A 12,025-nucleotide genomic window follows, 5' to 3' on the forward strand; every position below is an offset into this window, starting at 1 on the left:
AAAATACATTTCTCATCAGTAAGCAAAAAAAAAGCACATCTCAAAAGACCTGCGTCATAGAAAAGAGACGGAATCCAATACGACAGGAACCCCGGGCTTCAAGTGCAAACGTCTCGTCACAACATCTGCGTGTACAATATCAACACCATATCAAAACACGGCACATAGAAAACAGGCGTCGCCGGCTCCCCCGGCGTAAGGCTTCCATTCCCGCGAGTGTCCGACGTCACCACGGGGGGGCGCTGTGCACGCCTCCCAGAATCCAGAGAACGAGGGGAGGGGGGGAACAAAACGTGCACGGAGAGAACGGAGAACTCAAACAGCAGACGTCTAACTATTTGGCTGTTACAAAAATAGAAATTAATTTTAAAAATCTATTGGCGTTACAGGAAAATAAAAGGAGATTACACAAAAATTGCTAAACAGATTTTCTCTATATATTCATATTTATATTTATATATTTGATGCTTTCCATGTCGATCTGTCAGAAACAGGAGCAGGTAGCTGTCTGTACATGGCCTGATTGAATTTCACACACTGTGCATAAGGACCCCAGGAGGGCAGGAGACTCCGACCGGCCGGGGTTCTGGTCTGAGGAGCCGGGAGCGTCAGAAACTGGGGCTGGGCTGTGGTAAGGCACCGCGACGAGGCTCCGTCGCCACCGGCGGTCAGGAGGAGGAGCCAATCCCAAAGCTTTTACTCTGAAAGGCAAGTGACAGGTTCTGATCTTCAGTACAGACGAGCAGTAATGCAGCTTCCAGCCATGATGCTGCCTCCACCATGCCTGATTGTGTTTGTCTATGGAACTGCAAACCAGACTGGAGTCTTCCAAGTTGGGTTTGCAACTTCTTCTGCTTGAGGTTGAGCTAACAGTTGAGTACTTGGATCGGATCCCATTTCATGACCAACACGCCCAGATCACTGAGGAATCCTTCAAAAGTCAGAGTTTTTCAGAGGAACCTGAACACAGACCCCAGAGGACTGGTCCTCACTGCTGACCGGTCGCTGTGACGGACCGCAGGCTGGACGGGGAGCTGCTGTCTGGTCATTGAGTGAAAATGAGTGTTAAACCCCCCCCCCCCTCCCACCCCATCCCTCCCCCCACCCACTACGAGATTCGCTGGTCGTCTATCCCTGGGTTAGTCGGGTGACGCCGGTGAAGCGTCCCTCCCGGCGTCGCTGTAAACAGGCGTCACGTTGCTGGGCAGCGCGGCGAGGCGGGACTTCCTGTGAGTCTGAGTCTCCAGACTTATGGCTTTAGAGTCGGTGGGAGAGCAGGCGTGAGCCTCTCATGGCTGAGGGGGGGGGGGGGGAGGAGCTCACGCTCCAGAACGTCTGAGGGTTTCTAGAGACGGACGAGCCGAACCACGGAGAGAACCCGTCACCGGAATGCTTCGGCTCGTCCGTGTTTTAAACCGGTAAGGCCGTGTGAAGGTCGAGGCCAGACTGAGTCCAGCCTCCAACATCTGGAGCGTCTCCACGTTCAGACGCTGCAAGCACCGAGAAAACCTCCCCGAGCCGTGAGAACCGCCAGGAGGAACATCGGAGGTGTGCCGGGAGTCAGTCATACCGCAAACAGCCACTAGGGGGCAGCGAGACTACCTCGTCAGAGTGTTCGGTTGCTTGCAGCGTGGAACCAGAGACGGTTATGGCTTCACTTTCATTCATTCACACGTGAAAACTAGCAAACGAAGGCAGGAAGGGCGGCGGCTTTCAGAGCGCTTCATCGCTGCAGGTGGCAGCTGAGGCTGGACTGGAGGGTTATGGCCACTCGTAAGACAGGTCAGGCAGGAGGGAGAGGACCCCAGCCCCCCCCACCCCCCAGCAGCAGCAGCGGGGGGGGGGGCAAGGCTTGGCAATCAGGTTCTGGATCAAATCCGGATAAAAACGGGTCGAGGTGCAGGCGGCCGCTTGAGGACGGAGCGCAGAGCGGAATGAGGACAGGAACTGGTCTGATCAAGTGTGGGGGGACGGGGAGGACGGGGGGGACGGGGGGGACGGGGGCTTCAGGACGACCCCCTCCCTCCCCCCTCCCTCCACACAGCTGATGTAGTGTGAATCCTGTGGACGTTTAAGCACCAGAGCGACGGCTCCGCTCCCGTCTCACTGTCCCCGATTTGTAAGGGGGGGGCAGTCTGGGGGGGCGGGGGGGCTGTTGTGATCCTATGTCTTCTGGGGGTCCGGGGAAATGGGGCCCGGCGTGTTGGTCCCGTCCATGCTGTGCACGGGGATCTGGAACTGCGGGGTGAGGACGGACGGGAACTGCGGGACAGAGCAGAGGGACACAATTAACGGGGGGGTGAGACCACAGCGGGGGGGGGGAGCCCGGCGGTCCTCCTCCTCACCTGGAACAGGTGGGCTCCCTGGCGCCGGGTGGCCGGGCTGAGCGGGGCCACCGGGCTGAGCGTGCTCCAGAAGTGGATGTTGGGCAGCAGAGGGCTGGGGGTCAGCAGGAGGGTGGGGGTCTGGAGGGGGGGGGCAGAACACAAGCATGAGAGTTCTGGCTCCTGCAGGGTCAGGGTCAGGTCAGGGTTCACCCTAACCTCGCCCTGACATAAGAAAACGCTGCAGAGTGTCAAGAAGTACTGATTGTGGATTAATGGAGACCCGGTGTCTCTTCAGCTCCTCTGAACAAACTTTAACTTTTGCTTTTATTTACATTTAATGTGCAAAGAAACTGTTTTTCTAAAACGGTTTAATCTCCTGGACGGAGCCGCTGAAACAGCCTCAATCACTAAAAAAGGATTAAATTAAATGACCAGATCTCTGAAGACAGTCTGACTGCTGGTGTGGCTCCACGGAGCTCTGCTGCCCCCTGCTGGTGAGGACGCTGAACTTCAGGCTGTGCAGTGAGACGGTGGAGACGCTCTCGATGGCGGTCGACGGGACTGACCTGGAGCATGGCGGGCGTGAGCGAGGCGGTGGGCAGCGACGGGCTGCACAGGTTCATGGGGGAGAAGTCCGGGCCGGTGACCAGCAGGGCGGGCGGGCTGAGCTGCAGGACCTTGGGGGGCTTGCGGATCTTCCCCGAGCTCTGCGTGCCGACGGCGGCGCCGCCGCTCGCCGAGGACGAGCCGGTCTCGGCGTCCGCCGGGCCGCCGTCGTCCCCGAGGCGGCAGCCGTCCCCCTGCTGGACGGGGCAGGGCGGGACGGACGGGAGGGCGGGGGCGTGCTGCGGCGGCGGCGGCGGGTTGGCCGGCTGCGACGACTCCAGGTCGCTGTCGATCACCAGCTCCTGAGAGTCCAGCGCCAGGCCGGGGGAGGGGCCGGGGGAGGGGCTGGCGGGCGGCAGGTCCGGCAGGCCGAACGGCGGCTCCGACGGCCGCAGCTGCTCGAAGGCGTACTGCGGCGCCAGCATGTCGTCGGGCCGCGGCGGCGGCGGCGCCGGGAGGGGGTCGAAGCTGCCCGGCATCAGCGTGAGCTCCATGGCGGCGGGAGGGGGAGGGGGGGCGGGGGCCGGCGCCAGTTTGGGAGGGGTGTTCACGAACTTAATGACGGAGGGTAGGGGGGTCTGCTGCGGCGGCGGCAGCGCCTCCAGGCTCTGCGTGGCGCCGCCCCCTCCCCCTCCCCCTCCCCCACCCCTCCTCTCCGCCATCTTCTCGCCGGGATTCTCCATCTTGATGGACTTGAAGAGCTGCCGGCCGTTCTGCAGCGAGTTGAGGGTGAAGGAGGTGTAGAGGCCGGAGTGGATGTAGTCGTTGCGGCTGGACTGCTTGGCGCCGCCGCCCGGGGGGGCCGGGCCGCCCCCCGCCTTGCTCCGGTCCCCGGACTCGCCCTCCTGTGGACCGATGTCGCCCCTCTTGGGCGGCGGGGGGGCCCCCGCCGCGTCCCCGCCCTCCGGCCGGCCGGACACGTCTCCCTTCAGGATGTCGGGGTAGGACACGAAGCGGTAGACGAACTTCTGCCCGTTCACCTTCTTGATGATGTTCTGGAGGAAACGGAGAGGAAAGAGTCAACCGGCAGGCGGGGGGGGGGGGGGGGGGGGGGGGGGGGGGGGGGCATGCGGTCTGACTCGGCTCTGAACGGGAACAGCAGCCTGGGTCTGTACACTCTGGGACGGGAGACCGTCTGTGACCACGAACTCCAGGAATAACCATGTTTCCAACCCCGACGTCTGGTTTCTGCTGCGCTGCAGAACCAACTAATAAAAGCTAAAGGAGGACAGACGGGACTGTTTCTGGAACCTGACGGAGCGCTGGACTCACAGGCCTCGCGCTCCCTTAAGAAAAACCTTCAACTGCATGCTGTGATAGTGAGAATGCCATTCAGCTGAGTGATTCCAGCTGAGGCTCCATGCTGCCCCCTCCTGGCAGAAGAGGCATTACAGGACTCCTGCAGGCTCCATCTGCATTGATTGTGAAGAAGTGAGATTTCACTATAGAGGGTTCTTTGTAGTGAAATCTGACTTCTTCACACCATAAACATTCATAAGACTCTGACTTCCTGGCTGAGCATGCTGGACGGCGTGCTGGACGGCGTGCCGGACGGCGCTCACCTTGTCGTAGTAGTATCGGAGCGCCCTGCTGAGCTTGTCGTAGTTCATGTTGGGCTTGTTCTTGCGGGCGCCCCACAGCCGGGCCACCTCCTCCGCCTGCAGCAGCTTGAACTCGCCCTCCTGGTTGGTCCAGCAGATGAGCTGCTCGTGGCTGGAGTCCAGCAGGAGCTGGAGCAGGAACTGCCACAGGGTGACCGAGCTGTCCATGCCTCTCACTGGGAACACACACACACACACACACACACACCACAGGTACGGTCAGAACACAGCGAACGCAGTGCAGAGGGGGGTTTCTGGGTCCAGGTGCTCCGTCTGCTACAACCCTCATCTGGTTCCCACATTCCAGGAGGATGAAGCCACAGTTCAGCCTCCTAATGGAGGAAAGAGTTTCTCCACAGCTGGATTCACTGAAACCTCTCTGGAGCGTCTACCACCGGGGGGAAAGGTCGGTCTTTACCTTCCTGACTGCTTTTGAAAACTCGGCGTTAAAGAAAGGAACAGAGGGTTTCCATCACCTGCAGGACAACAGGTGAAGCTTCCGGCGGAGCCAAACATCAGGCCAACATCTGGTTCAACAGCCGCTGCGGCGCCACGGCGAGAGAAAGAGCTAAAGCGCCGCAGTTCATCAGCGCCGATCCACACCGACAGAGTTAACAGGCTTCACATGGTGGAACTCTCACCGGAGGCTCCACCGCAGGAGGGACGCAGGTCTGAACTCTGCCTGGAGCCACAAGAAACGCCGGGAATTCGCCGTTTGACGCCACAGAGTTCGATTTATTAACACGACGACACCGCAACGGAAAACGCTTCTGAAAAGGTTCTTGTTCACACAGAATGCTCCGTCGCTCCATCTCCATGAGAACGCTGTAGTTCTCCTGCTGGGCCACTAGTGGGAGCTGTTTTTTTTTTTTTTTTTTTTTTAAATTAAATCACACATAAAGAAAGATTCACTGTGAAGCTTAAAGGAGAAAAGACTTTAATCCAGTGATTAAAGACTCATCATTGACTCCTTTGTTATCAAAGCCTTCTGGGCCGAGTGGAGACTTCCTGGACCAAGCTGAGGCGTAAACCGCCAGCCAGAAGGTGGCGCCGTCACTGACGGTCCTGCCAGCCGTCCCCTCGTCCCGGGAGCGGCTCTCCGGGGTCAGCTAACGGCACGAAATGAGAGGCTGGCTTCCTCTGGAGGGACAAACCGATCCGAGACGGGCGGAGTCGCTCCGAGAGGACGGGCGAGGAGCTGGGATGGGAGGACGGCTGGACAGGTGGACAGGTGGACGGGTGGACAGGTGGACGGGGGGACGGGGGGACAGGGGGACGGGGGGACGGGCGCCCTGTGCCTTCACTCCGGAGGGTCCCGCTGCTCCTGCTACATCCTGACCGCCGGCGCTCGCTCCGCACATGAAAGAGGAGGAAAAGCGGCTTCCTGCGCCGGCTGCATGGTTTTCACATCGAGTGAGGCTGTAGGGGTGTGTGCGTGTGTGTGTGTGTGTGTGTTTGTGTGTGTGTGGTGGGGGGGAGCAGGAGTGTGACAACACCCTGCGCTTCCTGAAAACACTCCTCGGCCTGCTGGGACTGTGAGGGAATATCAGGATCTGAGGTCTCGTCACACCTGAGCGACGAACTCGACTCAACACACCCCAAGCATGAAAGAAAGGTCAAAACCACCGCCGTGCATTCTGGGAAATGAGTGGATGTGGCTGGCAGGGCGGCCTGAAACGTCGTTCAGTCATCTTCAAGAGAAAATAATCACATTTATATCCACAGATCCCAGTTTCCAGACAGGACAGAAGCAGGATAAATGACGGTTCATGATTTAAGATTCACGACGTTCTCTGATGTTTTTGTGTCTGTTTTTAACAGTTTCCTTTTCAGACATGTCAACGTTTTAGAAGAGACAAGAAATCCTTTCCAGTAAAGTCCTTTAAGCCTTGTTTCACCCTGAATAAACAGAAAGTTGAAAATCAAAAAATACGGGATGACAAACAATCTGTCCTGTTAAATAATAAATATTAAAGCTTAACGGTGACTAAGATGAAAATAAGCAGAACTCATCCGACACTGTTTACAGGGAGCAGCTATGGAGTCTTATGAAGAACATTTAAGACATTTTATCTCTTTTCTCCACGAGAACTGTTCAGTCGTTTTAGCGTTTCCCCACATTTCTTGTGGTTTTAGAAATTTTTGTGCTTTAAAAACAAAAATGTCAATTTAAATGGACTCTGCTGTGTGAATGAATCAAAACAAGACGAAATGTTTTTTTTAATTTTCTGGAAACTTCATAAAGAACCAAATGACCCCATGTTGCTGCAGAGCCACAGGTTGAACACCGTTGACCTCAGGTCTGAGACCAGGACGGATTTTTTTAAAGCCAAAAACAAAGAAAAAAAAAAAAACGCAGGAAGCAAGAGACGCTGTCGGTCAGAACTCCTTCAGAATAAAGCGTGTTGACTAGTTCCACCAGATAACTGGTTCCTGAGTCATCGGCGGTACGGCGGCGTACAGGAAGTGGCAGCAGCCAGCCTCACCCTGAGCCGGCGGCGGAGGCTCACGGACTGTAAAAACCTGAGGAACGTCCAGAGGATGGATCTAACGTGTCTTTAGGTGGACCACCGTGGTCTGGTGCTCAGGAGGCCCCCTGCTGGTCCAAACCAGGCCGTCCAGCACCTGGCCTGGGAGAGCGCACCAACACCGAGCACGGCGCCAAGGCCGCGCTGTCACCAGGAGGAGCGCTCGTTCCCGCTCGCCTGCTGGAGGCTGAGCGGGTTCAGTCTGATGAGAGATAAAAACTCAGCAGCCAGACTGAAAACTGAGCAACAGAGGAGGAGGAGGATGGAGGAGGATGGAGGAGCTCAGGAGAACGGCGAGAACAGAGGTCCAGGGAGGGCCAGAGTGGACCTGGTCAGAGGAGCGTCACGTGACGACAGTTCAGGAAGTTTCAGCACTAACTTAGTCTGCAAGATTATTAAAATACGTTGTAATCTGCAGTAATCTGTAATCTGTAAAACACTGAAATCAAAAAGACAGTAGTGAAAACAGGCCGTCTTGACAGGTTTCTCACTGACGCGCCAACGTGTTCCTGAACAGAACAGATGATGAATATAACTCCAGTACGTCCAGCGTCCGCTTCATCCCGCACGCTGAACATTCACACTGCAATAACACTGCAATAACACTGCAATAACACTGCAATAACGCTTTCATAACACTGTAATAACACTGTAATAACCTGTATTTATCAAACACCTGACGCTCTCATGGGCTCATTATTCTACTCTACTGTCTAAATGTCTGAAGGAGCTGTGAGAAGTTAAACTTCATTCATCCGCTGAAAACTTTGGTTTGACAGGTCGAGCTGAACATCTGTGTGAGTTCTGCTCCATGTGGACACTTTCTGACATGACAGCATCTCTGTGTGTGTGTGTGTGTGTGTGTGTGTGTGTGTGTGTGTATGTAATCTTCTTATAGAGATGAATAAATCTGCCTTGACTCATCGGGACCTGCTGCTATGAACGGACACACACGCGCGCGCGCGCACACACACACACACACACAGACACACACACGCACACAATCTGTCACGTTAAACGGAGGCGATATGCGGGCAGAAAATAGGGCAGAGTCAGACCCGCAGCCCCGGACAGAGATTACCGCTTATGTAACGTGAGACAGCACCGGAGCGGAGCCGGGAGCTGGACCCCGGTCCGGGAGCTGGATCCCGGTCCGGTGGCGGCTGCGTCCAGCTGTCACCCCGCCAGCGAGCCTCCACACAGCGGCGGAGAACCACTTGTTGATGGGGACCGAGGCGGCTCCTGCTGCTTCCCTACCGGGGAACGCTCGCGTCCCCGTCCCGGGCCGCCCGGAGCCCCGCGGCGGGGGTTTCACACCTGGACGGAGCGGGAGCCGCCCGCCGCCCCGCCGCGGGGTTTGACTCCCGGACGGAGCGGGTAAACAAACCCAGCCTCCTCCGGCTAGCATGTAGCTCCCCGTGCTAACCTCACCTCGCTCGCGCAGCCCGCTGGGTTTCCGAGTCGTCGAGCCGCGTCCAGGTATTCCCCAATCATGTCCGAAAGAAGCGTGCTAGGCCGGCATGGGCCCTCGGGGAGCGGTGGGAGGCGCGGTGTGCAGTGGAAAGCCCGCACAGGAACATTAAAGTGCGTTCGAGTCCCGCAGATCTGCTCTGCTCGGTACAGGAAATAATGCTGCCTTCACGGCCGCCTCGGACAGCCCGCCTCCCACTCAGACCCGCCTCCAGGAAACACAAACAACCTGTCCGTGTGAAGAAAATCAGTTTGAGAAACCGAAAGGGAAAAGACAGGAGTCACCAAAAACTTCAGTTGTTGGATTATGTGATTACGGGAAATATACCTGAATTCTGACATGAAAAATATTCAAAAATTATCTAATTAAAATAAATATGAACTCTGAGCTTAAAATCATAATTAGGACAGGGGAAAAGTCTTTATTCTGAGTTTATGTTTGGTTTGAAATAAAATGAAAAATTCTGGGATCAGATTTCAGGGATTGAAGACAAGAAAGCCTTAATTCAAACAGGACATAATGAAATATGAATATTATTTTTTAAGCTTTGGTTTCTGAATATTGAGATTTAAACTATAGTTCTGTTCAGAAAAAATCTGAATTTTGGGTAAAAGTCAGAATCCCGTGGGGCCTTGCTTGGCTACTGACCTCCACAGCTGACTGTGGGAACCAGATGGTTTTCTTTATTTGTTTAAATCATCAGAGAGCAGCTTTGTGTCGCTCAAGGTTTGTTTTATTATAAACTGAGATTAATTCTCTGGTTTTTCATCTGGTGTAATGTGGGAGAGTTAAGACAAAGAAAAGGTCATCTTCAAACCTTCGTTTTGCCCAGTAAAAGTCAAAGAAGAGCTCAGAATACATGGAATATACAGCAACAGAAGAGTTTCTATTTGTTTTGTTGTTTGAAGTGAAAGAAATGGAGAACCTCAGAATTCCTACAATCCAGTGAGCCTTGAAAGCCTCATTAAACTCCCGCTGAGATCACTTCCGCTTTCTGCTGCTTGTTGCTTCTGATTGTTTTGGTTGTTTTCTCTAGATTTTTTTTCCTTTATGTTGTTGTTTTTCTTGTTCGGTTGTTTTTTATTTTGCTCACACGTCTCACTTTTTCTGCTTGTTTTCTTGTTTTTCTTTCACACATTTTTATTTGTGCTGTTTGTTGTCTTGTTGTTTTGTTTGTTTGTTGTTTTATTTCTTTCTGACAGATTTCACCCAGATAAACCCAGCACACTCCACATGAGACTGTTTTCGGTTCCCTTTTTTATTGCTTCACACAAGCACAAACTGAAATCTGAAATGATTTTCATGGAAATGTGTTACAAATCAACTTATTGTCTCATTTGTTTCAGCAGATTGAAGATTTATTAAACAAAAACTGGTTTTGAATGTTTGTCCCAGTTTCATGTGAGAGTGCAACTTTGATTTTTGTGAAAAAAGCTGTTTTCCCTATGCATTTCACACATAAACTGTAATTATTTGGCACATTTATAAAGATAAAAATCATTGTCTTTCACTACTTCAGGCCAATATTTGATTATTTTGTGCATATACGATGTGCATTTTATCTAAATAGTTCCATTTGGACTCATTTAATTAAATTAATCTAATAAAATATTACCTTGTAAGACAGCATTAGTCATTAGTTGGTTAAATAAATGCATGGAAAGGGCTGAAATGTATGCTTTTTTATATACCTAATGGAACAATATGAGACGTCGGTGAGGACACAGAAGTGTTTGATTGTCTTGTTTTCAAAAAGTCGCTAAAAAAATAGATGAATAAAGAAATGTGGATATCATTTTATTCATTAGACATTTCATTTTATCTTGTATTCACCTAAATTTTTCTTATGGTTATTACATTTTTATTTTTAATTCAGAGTTTTATTCTTATTTTTTTAATTTTATGCTTATTTTAATTGTTTTTATTTTGCTTTTTGAATTTTTTTCAATTTAAATTTTTTTCTATTTTAATCCATTTAAAGCTAGGGTCGAAGATCTTGGAAAACTAGCATGCAGCACGAATGTAGCATCTCCCCAAGGCTCCGCCCAGCTCCCACCCCATTGGAGGAGCTCCCGTTGGGCGCGAACGCACTGGACGCAGAAGCGCAGCGCGCGCGGAGTTTGTGATCGCCTCCAATGTTATTAACCTTTCTGACTGCCCGCACACAACGCACATAGGAGCGCAGCGCGCTCCGCTTCTTCTTCTATTTTTCACGCGAGCTGCGAGCGCCGAGAGCTCCTTGGCAACGCGCGCACGCTCTGAACCAGGGCCAGTGCACGCCATTGAAATGAGCGCGCAGGGCGAAGGGATTTGATTGGTTCCTGAAGAGCGGTCCGTGCGATACGATTGGTCGGAGTTTTTACACTCCTGTGGCCGCTACAGTGGTCAGATTTTTTCCGCACTTTTTTCCGTCCACATAATGTAATGCATTTCACTCAGTATGACAAAAAATGCTTTTGGACAACATCGTCTACCCTAACTTTAAAGGGGCTGTATCATGCTTTTTTAGCTCGTCCAAACCCTAGAAATGGCATTAACATGGTAATAGTTTATTTTTGGCGCTAAGTTAAAGTCATTTTGTGTGAAATAAAAGATTTTCTGGGGCTAATTCTGAAACCCGGAAGAGAAAACGCTCTGTTTCACTGAAATCCCGCCTCTCCCCCTGTGGACTTTGACTGACAGCTACTTCAACCAATCAACGCTTCAAAACAAATACGCTGGCTAGCTTTAGCTCTTTAGCTCTAGCTTCTCTACACGCAGCGCAGACCCTTCAGACTCTTGCTCTTGCTTGACTGTTGCTTTCAGACGATGGTGAAAGTTTATCTTCGTAATCGGAGTTACAAAAAGCGGCAACGCTGATTGCCGAGGGCCTGCAGGAGGGGGGCTCAGGGGAGCCTTCTTCACCGTGTGACGTGAACGTGGGAAACAGAGCGTTTTCACGGGGAGGGGAGGGGCTGCCTCTCTGAGCAGCACAAACACCAGGAAAGCTCAAACACACAGGCATGAAGGAAAAAAAACGCTTTGGGGGTGTTTTTGGTGAGTACATAACTATATAACAAGGTTAAAACATACAAAAAGTGAATTTTGCATGATACAGCCCCTTTAAATAAAACTTTCAGGGTTAGGGTTAGGTTCATGTAACCCTATTAGGGATGCACGATATTGAATTTTTGCCGATATCCGATATGCCAATATATCGAAACCCCTTTTGGCCGATACCGATACTGATACCAATAATCACAAGTTGTTTTTTTTTTCACTGTAACAAAAGTTAAGTCTCTCCTGTACTGGAATTTACGTGTTACTCTTATTACGACAGTCTTATTTGTTTAAGAAACACACATAAAACAAGACAAAAAACATTTGTATTATATTTGCATTATTAACATATGTATTATTAAAATCCTCGTATAATCCTCGTCTATCCACTGTGCTCAACATAAGACTCAACATGCTGACAGCACTGACAGTCGATGTAAGGCTACATCTGAG

General features: G+C 52.0%; 1 protein-coding gene across 1 annotated transcript; it reads right to left on the reverse strand.

The window, feature by feature from the left end:
• Nucleotides 1-1,253: 1,253 nt before the first annotated feature.
• Nucleotides 1,254-8,692, reverse strand: elk4 (ETS transcription factor ELK4). Its single transcript, XM_030092255.1, has 5 exons — nucleotides 8,494-8,692; nucleotides 4,496-4,710; nucleotides 2,894-3,928; nucleotides 2,346-2,465; nucleotides 1,254-2,262 (listed from the first exon to the last, which is right to left on the reverse strand). The coding sequence occupies exons 2-5, from the start codon at nucleotides 4,700-4,702 to the stop codon at nucleotides 2,164-2,166; spliced, it is 1,461 nt and encodes a 486-aa protein (XP_029948115.1). The 5' UTR covers nucleotides 4,703-4,710; nucleotides 8,494-8,692; the 3' UTR covers nucleotides 1,254-2,163.
• Between the last annotated feature and the right edge of the window lie 3,333 nt (nucleotides 8,693-12,025).

Source organism: Salarias fasciatus, chromosome 5 (genome assembly GCF_902148845.1).
Source record: "Salarias fasciatus chromosome 5, fSalaFa1.1, whole genome shotgun sequence".
NCBI lineage: Eukaryota > Metazoa > Chordata > Actinopteri > Blenniiformes > Blenniidae > Salarias > Salarias fasciatus.

Coding starts and splice junctions, on each gene's coding strand:
- elk4 (XM_030092255.1), bottom strand. CDS start 4,702: ATGGACAGCTCGGTCACCCTGTGGCAGTTCCTGCTCCAGCTCCTGCTG. Junction 3,929..4,495: donor TCCGATACTACTACGACAAG/GTGAGCGCCGTC, acceptor CGTTTCCTCCAG/AACATCATCAAGAAGGTGAA. Junction 2,263..2,345: donor AGGGAGCCCACCTGTTCCAG/GTGAGGAGGAGG, acceptor TCTGTCCCGCAG/TTCCCGTCCGTCCTCACCCC.